This window comes from Exophiala bonariae, assembly GCF_035927105.1.
Source record: "Exophiala bonariae strain CCFEE 5792 chromosome Unknown scaffold_7, whole genome shotgun sequence".
Taxonomy (NCBI): Eukaryota; Fungi; Ascomycota; class Eurotiomycetes; order Chaetothyriales; family Herpotrichiellaceae; genus Exophiala; species Exophiala bonariae.
Genome location: NW_027042482.1, coordinates 550,606 through 562,766, shown reverse-complemented (window position 1 = coordinate 562,766; position 12,161 = coordinate 550,606). Strand labels below are relative to the sequence as shown.

Below are 12,161 nucleotides of genomic sequence, written 5' to 3'. Positions count from 1 at the left end.
GAAGATTGTGTTGTGTTGTGTTGTCTTGCCCTGCCTAAATATCCAGCATACCATACCCCCTAAATTAGTAACTTGAGCAATATTGAAGCATTCATTTCGTCTTTGCCTACGAAACTAAGTATTTCCCAGCCTTGCTTGCCTGCGAGGTCTAGTGCTACTACTGCGAAATCTATACACCTTCCTCCGTTGTGTAGCTCAAGAGAGCACAGGGAGAATGAAACCACAAACTCCACAGAACCAGTGTTTCCACCTGAATCCGTTCCTTTTGACAGCCGGAGGTCTAACCTTCAAGGATATCATTTGTCTCGCCAGCATAAAACGGAATATCACAAGCCATCATGAACCCAATTGCCATACCACTTATCTACCCGACTTTGCGAAGAAAGGGTTATCATTCGTCAAGTCTGGCAGCCACGCGTTATCGTCTCTGCGCTGCTTCTCAATGGCTTCTTCGATGCCCTCTTCTTTGACAATTTCCTTTCTCCAGTTCAGCCAACCCCAATCCTTGTCGATTGGGGCATAAACCAAATTATCCGTGACCTCGTCTTGCAATGCTTGCTCATCAGCATGCTTGTCGGTCTTTTCGGCCCATTGGTCCCCTAGTTTGTTAGCTTGGTCGGCATGGCGACGATCTTCTTCACTTTTTTTCTGTTGTAAGAAGGCAAGACGTTTTGCAACCTCATTGGCATCATGGAGAGATACCAGTTTTCGTGGTGCAGGAAACTTGTTCACTAGTTGATTGATGAGATGATGCATTCGACGCGCCGGTCCAATGTTTCGATTGTAGGAATAGTGAATACCGTTGTCATCGTCATCGTCAGGGTGATAGTTTCCATCAATATCGTACTTGTCCTTTGGGAGGAAACTTTCCGCCGGACTATCTTTGACACTCCAATGGTCCCTACTGGAAGGTGCTGGTGGATTCTCGATTCGGGTGCGGATATATAATGTCGCCACCACCTCTGCAGGCGTCATCCCAGTAGCATTTTCCTGGTACAGCAGTTCAGGCCGATAATGAACAAGGAACTTGACGAGATCCGAGTTATCTGACCGTACCACAGTATGAAGTGGATAGTCACCAGCTCCATTCATCTTCTCAAGGTCCTTTCCATCTGTATACTTCAGAATGAGCGTCAAGCTATCTTCCCAGCCAGACGAATGAGCGCATTGATTCAAGAACGATACAAGCGGAGTCGTCGTTCCCAGCCGGATTCCGCAGCGTTCCGTCAAAAGAGATGGCACCAACTTTTGGTCGAGCATTTCAAGGGCTGGCCGCAGTATAGTATACTTTTGGGCACTAGTATCACTCAAGATGACATGAAGTATGTTTCGACCTTGGGTGTCTCTAGTGGTTTGATCTGCTCCGGCATCAATCAGCATCCTTGCGCTGTGATACCGCCCTGCTTCAAACGCCACAAAGAGTGGCGTCTTGCCATCAGCTGAGCGAACATCAATCCATTCGGGTGCTTTCTTCAGCAGATAGTCCAATATTGGTTGCGATCCATCTTGATTTGGTGGTGACAGGACTGCCATATGCATGGCAAGATTGTTTCGAGTTGCCAGCCATGAGATCACGGTGCCTTCAACCCCACCATCTGTCTTGGATAGTCCTTGTATCCTCTTATCATCTTTGATTGTGTTCGCAAACTCAAGATATCGTCTTGAAGGAGAATCTGAGAAGAAATACTCCGCTGATTCCAGATTGCCTTGCAGTATAGATGCCAAAAGAGGAACTCCTAAATCCGACTCATAGTAGCGGGAACGAGATCCCGTTCGAGCTGCATCGACAAACTGTTGACGTTTCTTGCCGTGTACTGTGAGACCCTGGTAGTATTCTGGAGATCGTTCAAGCTGCACACCAGATTTCTGGAATATTTTCTGCAGGGGGAATCCGAAACCAGTGGCTTTCAGAATTTCACCAATCATTTCCACTCTTCCCAGGCGGATCGCGGTCTGGAACTCCTTGGTACTGATAGGATAGACTTTGAGATCGCCATCATCTTTTGTCTGCTGAGCCAGATCATGCCCGATCTTCAAGATGAACCTCAAAAGCCGTAGATCATTTGTAGCAATTGCGTAGATAACAAGAGAGTCACGATTAGCCCGGTTGATATCCATGAGAGCAGCATTGAACCATTGCCAGGAAGAAACCGCGTCATCAAACGCATAGGGGCGGGGTTCTTTCAAGCATGTGAAGCACCGCATTGCCTCTTCATTCTCAGCACTGTTTCTCACAGCCCGCAAACCTGGAAAGCCCCAGGTCAGCATCTTCAACGGAGAAACCTTAGACTGGACATGATCAGCGAGCGTTGCAATGTCGTCTACTGTAAAATTGTCCTGGACAAGATGTGCCAGTACACCCACTTCACTTTCATGTGAGTTTTCACTGTCACAATCACTGTCGTCGTCGTATTCCTTTTCGGTTCGAAGTGTATATCGATACTTCTCAGAATCAGAAGCAGGCTTGTATTGAACAGTTGCAATCTCGATGATGAGCTGTGCCAAGTCATGGTAACCGCGAAGTACTGCAATGGAAAAGGGGCTGAATCCATGGAGGTCTTTCACCGCAACTTCCAGAGCGCCTGAAGTGGAAAGGCAGAGAGACTTTACAGTCTCAACATCTCCATTCCAACACGCTTCGAAGAGCTGAATCCGCTCCGCTTTTCTCTCGGGTCCGAGGACGTCTGAAGTAACGAATGAGATGCTTGTTTCGTAAGGCGCATCATTCATACCAGCTGACCCAAGCCGGGCATTGTATGTATTTCTGTGCGCCTTGGGGTGGATATCATAAAACGATTTTGCTCCTCGCTTGCATAGCTTATTCTCGATTTGAGTGAGTTGAGTGAGAACCTTTTCCATTGCAGCATTTTTCTGCAAAATTCCATTTTGATCGCTCTTTCCCGGCAATTTGTTCTTCTGATCGCACTTCAAAAACTGGTAGCGATGGAGTAACTTGGCGTCTTTGAGATCGTGATAAGCTGTCCAGTATTGGTAGCTATCTTTGGGGAAATCGAGGTAGTGTTCATCTTTTTGGAGAACATCGGGTTTCGAGGAATGTTGCGGGTACAGCGCCTCCTTCAGTTCCTTGATGTGATTTCTCACAATATCCAACAGTGACCTGCCGTCATCTCCCCATTGATAACTATCAATCAATCTCCAAGCACGCATCTCGATCGTATTGACGTTCACGCCGTGTTCGATTGCGTAGTCCACAAAATCTAGCATTTGCATCTTGGCAGCCAGAATAATCGGTTGCTCAACACAGCTTTGATATTTCTTGTAGATGTCATCATGGTTCTCATAAGGGTAGTTAACGCCACGCTTATATGCTTGCTCGAACGGTGCAAAGGGGACCTCAATATCGGCGCCCATTTCAACCAGCTTTTCAACGAGATCTTTTCGACCCGTACGAATTGCTGTCAAGAGTGGGATCTGGACGGAAGGGTTGTCTCGATAGCCTTGCGCCGAGACAAAGTTGATGGCCTTTGAGACTGCATCCGGATCTGCATTTTGCAAAGTGTCTACTATCAGAGTTTTTCCACTGTTGATAGCATAGTGCAATGCTGATATATGGTTCATGTCGGCTTGAGTAGATGTCGCTCCATGGGCAAGGAGTGACTTGACGGTTATGTTTGCCTGCTGTAGAGGAAGCTCCAAGGCCAGAACAAGTGTCAGAATGGCTGCTTTCGCACTCTTGCGATCGTAATCGTGCATGATCTTGACTGGGAGTAGAACATCTGCACCATATTCGTCGATCAATAACTCTATGACTTCGATGTTACCGGCAAGAATGGCGAGGTGAAGAGGAGACAATGGGTTGTCCCAAGCAAGAACATCCACATCATAGACGTCCGGGTCATCCTTGTCTTCAGCCAATGGATCAGTCACTTCGCTCTTTTCTCGGACCTTGATGAACGACCCTTCAGTCATACTATCATTGCTGTCGGTATCTTCGTCTTTCCACTCTTCATCATCTTCGCCAGATTCGCTTCCAGGATCGGACTGGCTCGTAGCGTTCTTCTCACCTTCGTTGTTCTCAAGTCCTGCAGCTGCACGCCTGGCTATTTTACGGCCAACTTCTTTACGAGATTCTTCTTGCTCGTTGGCAGCACTCTTCTCCAAGAGATCTTTGACAATCTGAGCATTGCCACGATGAGCTGCTATGTGCAAAGCGGTCATCCCATTATAAAGTCTTGAGACCAGTCTAGCGCCGTGTTCGATCAAGACTTGGACAACTTCCGGAATGGAGCACATGGCAGCCAATTGAAGAGGAGTACGTCCGGTGTGATCACGCCGATTTACATCGGTCACTTCAGGTGACGAGAACCAATCCCTGACAGCATCAATGTCTTGGTCCACAATTGCTTGACAGAGTCTCGTTGTGTTTCCGACATAAGCCATTTCGGTCCAGTCTTCATTGGTGATGGGATTGAAACTTCCGATGGACTGGCGGCCAGGGTCGTCCTTGAGAAAGGTCAATCCACCTGAGATGTAGATTTTACGCTCGTCTTCTAGTGCCGCGAGGTCTGCATCTGTAGTCGCTTTGGGACAGAAACCGCAGCAGTCGTGAACAATATCGTCAATGAGGCCAAAGAAAGCTGGATGGCGGTGGAGGTTGGTTTCTCTGTCTTTTGGCTTGTTCCACTCTGCATTCAGAAGTAGATCTTTCGTGAAGAGAAGCTTCTCAACACGTTTTGCATTATACCGGGGCCCATAGGGAATAGAGACCGTATGATAGTTGGAGACGTCGTCTTCTTCCACCCATTCGGCAACATCATCTGGCTGGACATCTTTCAAATTTCCTGCCAGCTTGTTGTTAAATCTGTAACTATTGTACAATGGAGGGCGACCTCTCTCTTCTCTCCTCTTAGCCAGATAATCGTCTCTATCTGTCGGATGTGGCAATTTCTCTAGCACCAGAAGTCGAGCAAGACCTTGAACTCGGGAGAACGACCGTTCATAGATGGTTGGGTCTATACGTTTGCGGTCAATCAAGGGCCAGTGGACTTCGAAGCCACGATGAGAGTACTTTGAAAGGCGGTTTTCATAGGAAGGTGAGCGTCTCGTCAGGTCGACCGAATTGACCTGTGTCATGAATGCAGCAACAGCCCGCGGTGATGCCCATACGTGTTGGCCGTCGTAAGCGACGCATGAGGAGTCGACATCGAAACCAGTAAGAATTTCCGAGATGCTCTTGTAAAGACGCAGGACAATCTGGACGTGGCGGACAGGATACTCCGAGACAATAGTGATGGCATTCTTGGTCCGGACCGTGGTGGTTTCTGCTAGGATACTGTCGCGAACACTTGTTTCAATTTGCTTTATTTTCTCGACTGCCTCTTCCTCGTTGAGGCCATAAAGAAACAGATCAACGTCAGAAGCTGGAGCGAGTTTGTCATGGTAGTAATTACGAAGTGCTCGCTTGAAAAGGTTAGTGATGGATACCGTAGAGTGGCAAGTGGTCTGCTTGCCTTGGACTTGCTGTAGGGAGCGTTGAGTGGCAAAAGAGAGGTATTGACCGCACTCCCAGCGACAACCACATTATCCCACTTCAACTCGGTCAAGGAAGATTCCGAGAAGATGGTGAAGTTGGTGCGGAAATCCTTCAAGGATTGAACGGTCGCTGGGGAGCCATGCTTTCGTCGAAGGTCATCTGGGAGAGACAGGAGGTAGGCGTCCTTCTGGTCGGCCGATTCCTTGTTCAGATCCCTGGCTCGGGTGGTGCATGGAGAGGTTTCGAAGATTGAAACCAGATGATTAGCACTCACGGCTGGATGATCAAGGTGTTGGGCGTAGATTTCTCGAAGCTTGTTCTCATACGCTTTGAAAGGCTCAACAGCTTGTCCCACACCGACTTGTGTATGCGGTTGTTGGTCAGCATAATGAACAAAATCGGAGATTGGGACAGGAAGCTCAGGGAGTATGATTGGCATTGCGGGTGTGGGTGAATGGGTGGTGGTGGTGGTGTAATAGTGGCGGGCCACAGAATGGGGGTTCAGGTTGGAGAGAATGGGAATTTGAAGGGATGGAGGCTGAGAAAAAGAATTGCTTGAAATTGGCTTGCAACAGAACGCTTTTAAGGATTTCTTGGATGGACTCAACACGAGCGACGGCGTGGTCTGAACGAGAGAGGCCGTGACACGAGATCTGCACGACTTCCCGTGACTCGGATGGAAGCCTTGTGCGGTGCAGGCAGAGGCAGGAGCCTTGACACGCTGTTCCACAAAGGCAGGCAACCACTCCACAGAAATTCTTGATGATTGCAGTTTCCCAGAGTGAGCAATCGATCTCATGTCTACAACTCCATTCCTTAGCTAGAGCGTGCCCATCAGGGACCTACGAGGAGGTAGCCATGCCGCTTATTAAGTTGCGTGGTTCGAAGCCAACCACTGGAAGGGGGAAGGCTTTGAGCTTGACCTAGGAACCTGAAACTGGCACAGGCGGTGCTTAAGCGAGTCCAACAAGACCTTTCAGCCCCCGCGAACATTCAGGCACCCACCTGGACACCCCACTTGGGCTTGGGCTTGGGCTTGGGCTTCCCCTGATTGTTCGTCTGGGTCTAGTTACACTCCGCCATACCATGCACAACCACCAGGCCATCATAGCATCAATTGATCCTTACTACAGCAAGAAGCTATGTTTATTCCTATGAGATGCAGTTATCCTGCGACTGGTCCACATCAATATCATATATTGCTAATCATGATAGAAGCTATGGACTTGTATCAAGTGATTCCGATAAACCGACTTGGATTTGGCATGATGAAAGCAGGCTGTCTCGGAAAAGTCGACCCTTCAAGGTGCAGACTGGTATTAAGAAGAAACGCCGAGTTGGTGTCAATGAATACCAGAAGTCTTGCCAGCAAACCATCAAGGCCAAGGTTCTGCAAGCCTCCCCTAAGCTGTACCATTTTCTCTACACCACTCATGTGAGCATGGTAAGCACCCTTTGCTCCGTAAATCGCTTCGTAGCTGGCCATTTTGGCGGTGGCGGCGATCAATTCATCATGCACCTGGCCATTGGACAACGCCAGTCTCTGAATAATGCCTTGGAGGGCAATGTGCTTGAGGTGGAGCAGTGTCGGTGCAAGTGACTTGTCCTCGGTATATGCTGCAAAGTGTGAAGCAGAAAAGAGCACAATGACTTGGAAAACGATGGGGGAATTGATGACCATTGGAAACCATCGTGATCTCAACAGGCATGATTGCTCTTCTCCATCAACCTCAGGAATGGCCACCGCGAGATGTTCAAGATCTGTTTCCAATTTAGTACACCCTTGTTGCTCATTCATTGCTGAGTGGAGGACAAATCCGACCTACAATTTCCAACCACCAAGGATACGAACGGCTCATAATAAATGGAGCTTTCTGATGCCGGAATCATTTCGTTGCCAGCTAAAGCGTGCCATGGACTCGTCCTCACTATCCTTTCCCTAGAGACTATCTCATCAGGGGAATTGTCCAGAATCTCAAAAGACCAGCTGAGATGCAGCTTTCGCGATCTTTTGCGCCGAGGTCCAGATGCTGAGCTACGGTTGCATTCTTCTTGAACATTGTACCGTGCCACATGTGATCGCACCTCACGCCGAGTACGTCTTGCTTGTACTTTGTCTTGTGGACCTGCAGATATAAATTGATAGGCAAGTTCGGTCATGCTAGTCACTGTACGTGAAAAGCATCAGCCAGGATGCTTGACTAGAATGATGGTGTTGTCCAGCGTCGTGGATTGAGGCTACTCAACCGAGAAAGATATGCATGGCTTGACATAAATTGAGGTGTTGGTTGGGTCCCCATAAGGTTTGTAGATGTCGCGCTAACTGACCAGCTGCATGAACCTCTTTTAGTTAGTCACACAGAGTACCTATCATCTTCGACCATTGGCTTGAGCTTCACAGCTCGATGATGTACATCACCCCGTATGGGTAGCCCTGCTCAGACAGTTGGCCAATGGGGCACAACTCGAAATCCATGCTTGCTGTTACCCAGGAAGCCTCACGCATGTCATTCGCCAATGTGGGGACTGAAGGTACTAAGTAGATGCTTGGAAAGTCGGCGCGCAGATGTGAAGGCATATAAGACATCATGTCTCCCACGATGGAATCGCCTGTAGCCAACCTTAAAGCTCTTTTCAAGTGCCAATCCTATCTTGACCAAGCCAAGAGAGTAACCAGGGCACCATGTCCCTCAACGGAAAAGTGGCCCTTATCACTGGCGGAGGCAAGAACCTTGGGGCCAATGTCGCGACACTCTTTGCTGCCGAAGGAGCCCATCTTGCACTCCACTACAATTCCACGAGCTCCAGGAAACCCACCGAAGAACTCGCGGCACAACTATCAACCAAACACCCCGAGGTCAAGATCAAGATCTACCAAGGCGACTTGACCAGCTTCGGCAACGTAAACAAGTTATTCAAGTCCGTCCTTAGCGACTTCGACTCCAAACTCGACATCGTCATCAACACGGTAGGGATGGTGCTGAAAAAGCCGCTGGCTGAGATCACCGAGGCCGAATATGACACCATGTTTGCCATCAACTCGAAATCGGCATTTGCCATCACGCAAGAAGCAGCCAAACATGTCGCGGATGGTGGGAAGATCATCAACACGGTCACGTCCTTGCTGGCTGCATATACACCCTTGTACACGTCATACCAGGGATCCAAAGCGCCGGTTGAATTCTTCACCAGAGGCCTGAGCAAAGAATTGATGGGGCGACGGATCAGTGTCAATGCCGTTGCACCAGGACCGATGGATACACCGTTCTTTTATGGTCAGGAGTCGCCTGAAGCTGTGGAGTTTCACAAGTCGAATGCAATTGGGGGGAGGTTGACATTGGTCGAAGATATTGCACCTATCTTCAAGTTCTTGTGTACTGATGGCGCTTGGATCAATGGTCAGACTTTGTTTGCGAACGGTGGGTACACTAGTCGTTAAGCTGTGATTGAGATTGTGGTACATTTCTACTCAGCTTCGTATCGAAAACACTCTGGATAGAGCTCCTACCCGAAAGTCTTCAATTGTTAGCTCGTTACTTCTAATGCGAACAAATATTAATACATGTAGTAACCAAGCGCATCTAAGCAAACAGATGAGCATCAGCATCGATGCATAAGTGATCAGGATAGCCCACATGGCAAAATGACGAATGGTAGAGGATGTGTTGGAAGCGGCCCTCGTGCTTGGTAGATAGGAAATGCACTGCGCTCGATGTGAGAGGTACGGTACCGTACATTCATGATACGGTGAGGCATACGTGCCAGTTCGTGCCGATACTGAGTCCCAGGTCGACCCACTTCCTCCACATTCGACGAGCGAACTTTTTTTGCCTGACATCGTTCGTGTACGAAAAACACCAGAATAGAATTAATTGTCGCAAGGCTACAAATCAGCCTTGTCCAGAATCAAGAAAAGTATTTGGTCAAGGATCCTTCCAATGGTGGTGACTCTGGGTCTCGTACTGCCAAAGATCTCACGACCACAAACTACCACCATCTTCAGACAGCTATTCTGCTCGCAGTTCAAACCAACATCCATCGTATCTAGCAGCGCAATCAGAACCTTCAGCAGCAAGCGACACACCCCATCTCGTAAAGAGCCCAAAGATCTAGACATCACAACCGGCAAAATGGCCAACGACCACTATCTCAACCTGTCGTGCCCAGACAAGCCAGGCATCATCCACGCGGTGACGGGCATCTTCGCGCGGCACAACCTCAACATTCTCGACCTGCAACAATTCTCGGACCGGTCGTCGGAGAAGTTCTTCATGCGCGTGCATTTCGGCCCCGCGCCGGAGACGGGAACCGACTTCCTGACACCGGACTTCCAAACCCTAGCCCAAGACCTCAACATGGATTACGAGCTACGCGCCGTGGCCTCCAAGCCCAAAGTCCTCATCATGGTCTCCAAGATCGGGCACTGCTTGAACGACCTTCTCTTCCGGCAAAAGACAGGCCAACTGGCCATCGACATCCCGGTCATCGTGTCCAACCACCCGGAATTCGCGTCCCTGGCGCAAAGCTACGGGATCGCGTTCCACCACCTCCCGGTGACCAAGGACACGAAGCAGGAGCAAGAGGCGCAGATCCTGCAACTGATCCAGCAACACGGCATCGAGCTCGTCGTGCTGGCCCGCTACATGCAGGTCCTGTCGCCGGGCCTGTGCTCCGCCATGTCCGGCAAGATCATCAACATCCACCACTCGTTCCTGCCGTCCTTCAAGGGCGCCAAGCCCTACCACCAGGCCTACGACCGCGGCGTCAAGATCATCGGCGCCACCGCCCATTTCGTCACCGCCGATCTCGACGAGGGCCCCATCATTGAGCAGCGCGTCGCCCGTGTCGATCATAACCTCACGCCCAAGGAGCTCGTCGATGAGGGCAGTAACGTCGAGAGTCAGGTCTTGGCCGCCGCGGTGAAGTGGTGGAGTGAGAAAAGGGTCTTTATCAATGGGGCCAAGACGGTGGTTTTCAATTAGTTGTGATGATGGGGAGATGAGCTGGGTCTGGACGTTTTCACGTAGATATCGAGATATACACAAAAAATATGTAAATGTGAAGAGAACAAAAATAGACCATGATACCCAAATTCGTATATTCGGGCTACCACATTTCTTACAAGAAGACTTTCATGGTCCCCATAGACGTCCTTAATCCGAGGAAGAAAGCTTCGGACAGTGGATGGATGAGGGAGCAGACCGAAGAAGCATTCCCCAACAGCACCACAAAGCCTCAACACAGCTCCATACATTGATCTATAACTCATCCTTCTCAGACCCTCGACCAGCTGCACCAGCTGCAGAGCCAAGCACGGAATCCTTAACCATCAAGGCAAGAATATCCACGAGCAGATCACTGGCAGCAACACTGGTGACCTCGGCCACGGTATCATAGGGGGGACTGACCTCGACGACATCGGCGCCCACGAGCCTCACACCCTCCAAGCCCTTGATGAACCGTTTCACCTCCCGGGTCGTCCAGCCACCGCTCTCCGGCGTCCCCGTCGCCGGGGCGATACTCGGATCCAGAACGTCGATGTCGATGCTGAGGTAGACGGGCGTGTCGCCCACGACGCGGCGGACCTTGTCGACGATGCCCGCGACGCCGATGTCGTCGATTTCGTGCGCTTCGATCAGCGTGAAGCCCACGTCGTCCCGGTCGATGACGTAGTCGTTCGGACTAAATAGTTTCGTGCGTAGTCCGCCGTGCACAGATGTGCCCTTCGAAATGCAGCCTTCACGCGACGCGTGCCAGAAGAAAGTCCCGTGCGTGATTGCCGATTGCTCCGAGACGATGCCTGTGTAGCCGGCGTACGGGTCCCAGGTGTCGAGGTGCGAGTCGAGGTGGATGACGGAGATGGGGCCGTAGACCTGCTTGAGGCTGCGCAGGATGGGGAGCACGATCGAATGATCGCCTCCGAGGCTGAGGATGCGGGGCTGTGGCCACGCTGGGCCCGAGGCCGTGGTCGTGTTGTGGTACAGGATCTGTCGGTAGCCTTGCTCCATCTGGATGAAGGCGTGCTGTGCGTCAAAGGGCGTGATGGGGATGTCGCCACAGTCGACGATGCTGAGGTTTCCCGCCGTCAGTGGGTCGATGTCCCAGACTGTGTTGAAGCTGCGGCCCTTTTTCTCGCGAGAGCTGGCTGCGCGAATCCCGCGCGGGCCAAAGCGTGCTCCTGGACGGTAGGATGTCGATGTGTCGTAGGGAAATCCTACGAGGGCAATGTCGACGGGTTCTCGGTGTGCTGCGGAGAAACATCGCTGCCAGGGTAAATGGGCGAATGTGACGGGTTGAGAGAAAGGGAGGTCCTTGTCAAGATCTTCCAGTGGGTGTGCATAGTTGGGTCCAATGTTGATAGCGTCCAACGAAGGTGAGTGGCAGTGAGCTGGCGTTGTCTGGGACAGAACGACCAGCAGACCAGCCGTCAGGTAAGAACAGAGTCCACGAGCCATTTCAATACCGAAAGGGCTGTTGCTCTAGCTGTAGTCCAATATACCTTTCAACACACAGTGGTATGCCTCAGCTTCCGTCTTCTGGATAGTTTCCTGGCGACGGTGGTCGGGAAGAGTGTGGGCGTCTTGGGACCCCGAAATATAACATGAACACCACGGCAGCGACAAGCTTTATACCCTTGGAGGCTGCGATGGCGCAATGAAATTTCTCT

General features: G+C 50.4%; 4 protein-coding genes across 4 annotated transcripts; 2 read left to right on the top strand and 2 right to left on the bottom strand.

Annotated features, from left to right (window-relative positions):
* Positions 1-360: 360 nt before the first annotated feature.
* Positions 361-5,933, bottom strand: LTR84_012212 (uncharacterized protein; the record flags this gene model as incomplete). Its single annotated transcript, XM_064855736.1, has 2 exons — positions 361-5,421; positions 5,472-5,933. The coding sequence occupies 2 exons, from the start codon at positions 5,931-5,933 to the stop codon at positions 361-363; spliced, it is 5,523 nt and encodes a 1,840-aa protein (XP_064708396.1).
* Positions 5,934-8,177: 2,244 nt separating this feature from the next.
* On the top strand, positions 8,178-8,933 carry LTR84_012211 (uncharacterized protein; the record flags this gene model as incomplete). Its single annotated transcript, XM_064855735.1, has 1 exon — positions 8,178-8,933. The coding sequence occupies one exon, from the start codon at positions 8,178-8,180 to the stop codon at positions 8,931-8,933; it is 756 nt and encodes a 251-aa protein (XP_064708395.1).
* Positions 8,934-9,624: 691 nt separating this feature from the next.
* Positions 9,625-10,476, top strand: LTR84_012210 (uncharacterized protein; the record flags this gene model as incomplete). The annotated part of the gene is made up of 1 exon (XM_064855734.1): positions 9,625-10,476. The coding sequence occupies one exon, from the start codon at positions 9,625-9,627 to the stop codon at positions 10,474-10,476; it is 852 nt and encodes a 283-aa protein (XP_064708394.1).
* Positions 10,477-10,752: 276 nt separating this feature from the next.
* On the bottom strand, positions 10,753-11,949 carry LTR84_012209 (uncharacterized protein; the record flags this gene model as incomplete). Its single annotated transcript, XM_064855733.1, has 1 exon — positions 10,753-11,949. The coding sequence occupies one exon, from the start codon at positions 11,947-11,949 to the stop codon at positions 10,753-10,755; it is 1,197 nt and encodes a 398-aa protein (XP_064708393.1).
* Between the last annotated feature and the right edge of the window lie 212 nt (positions 11,950-12,161).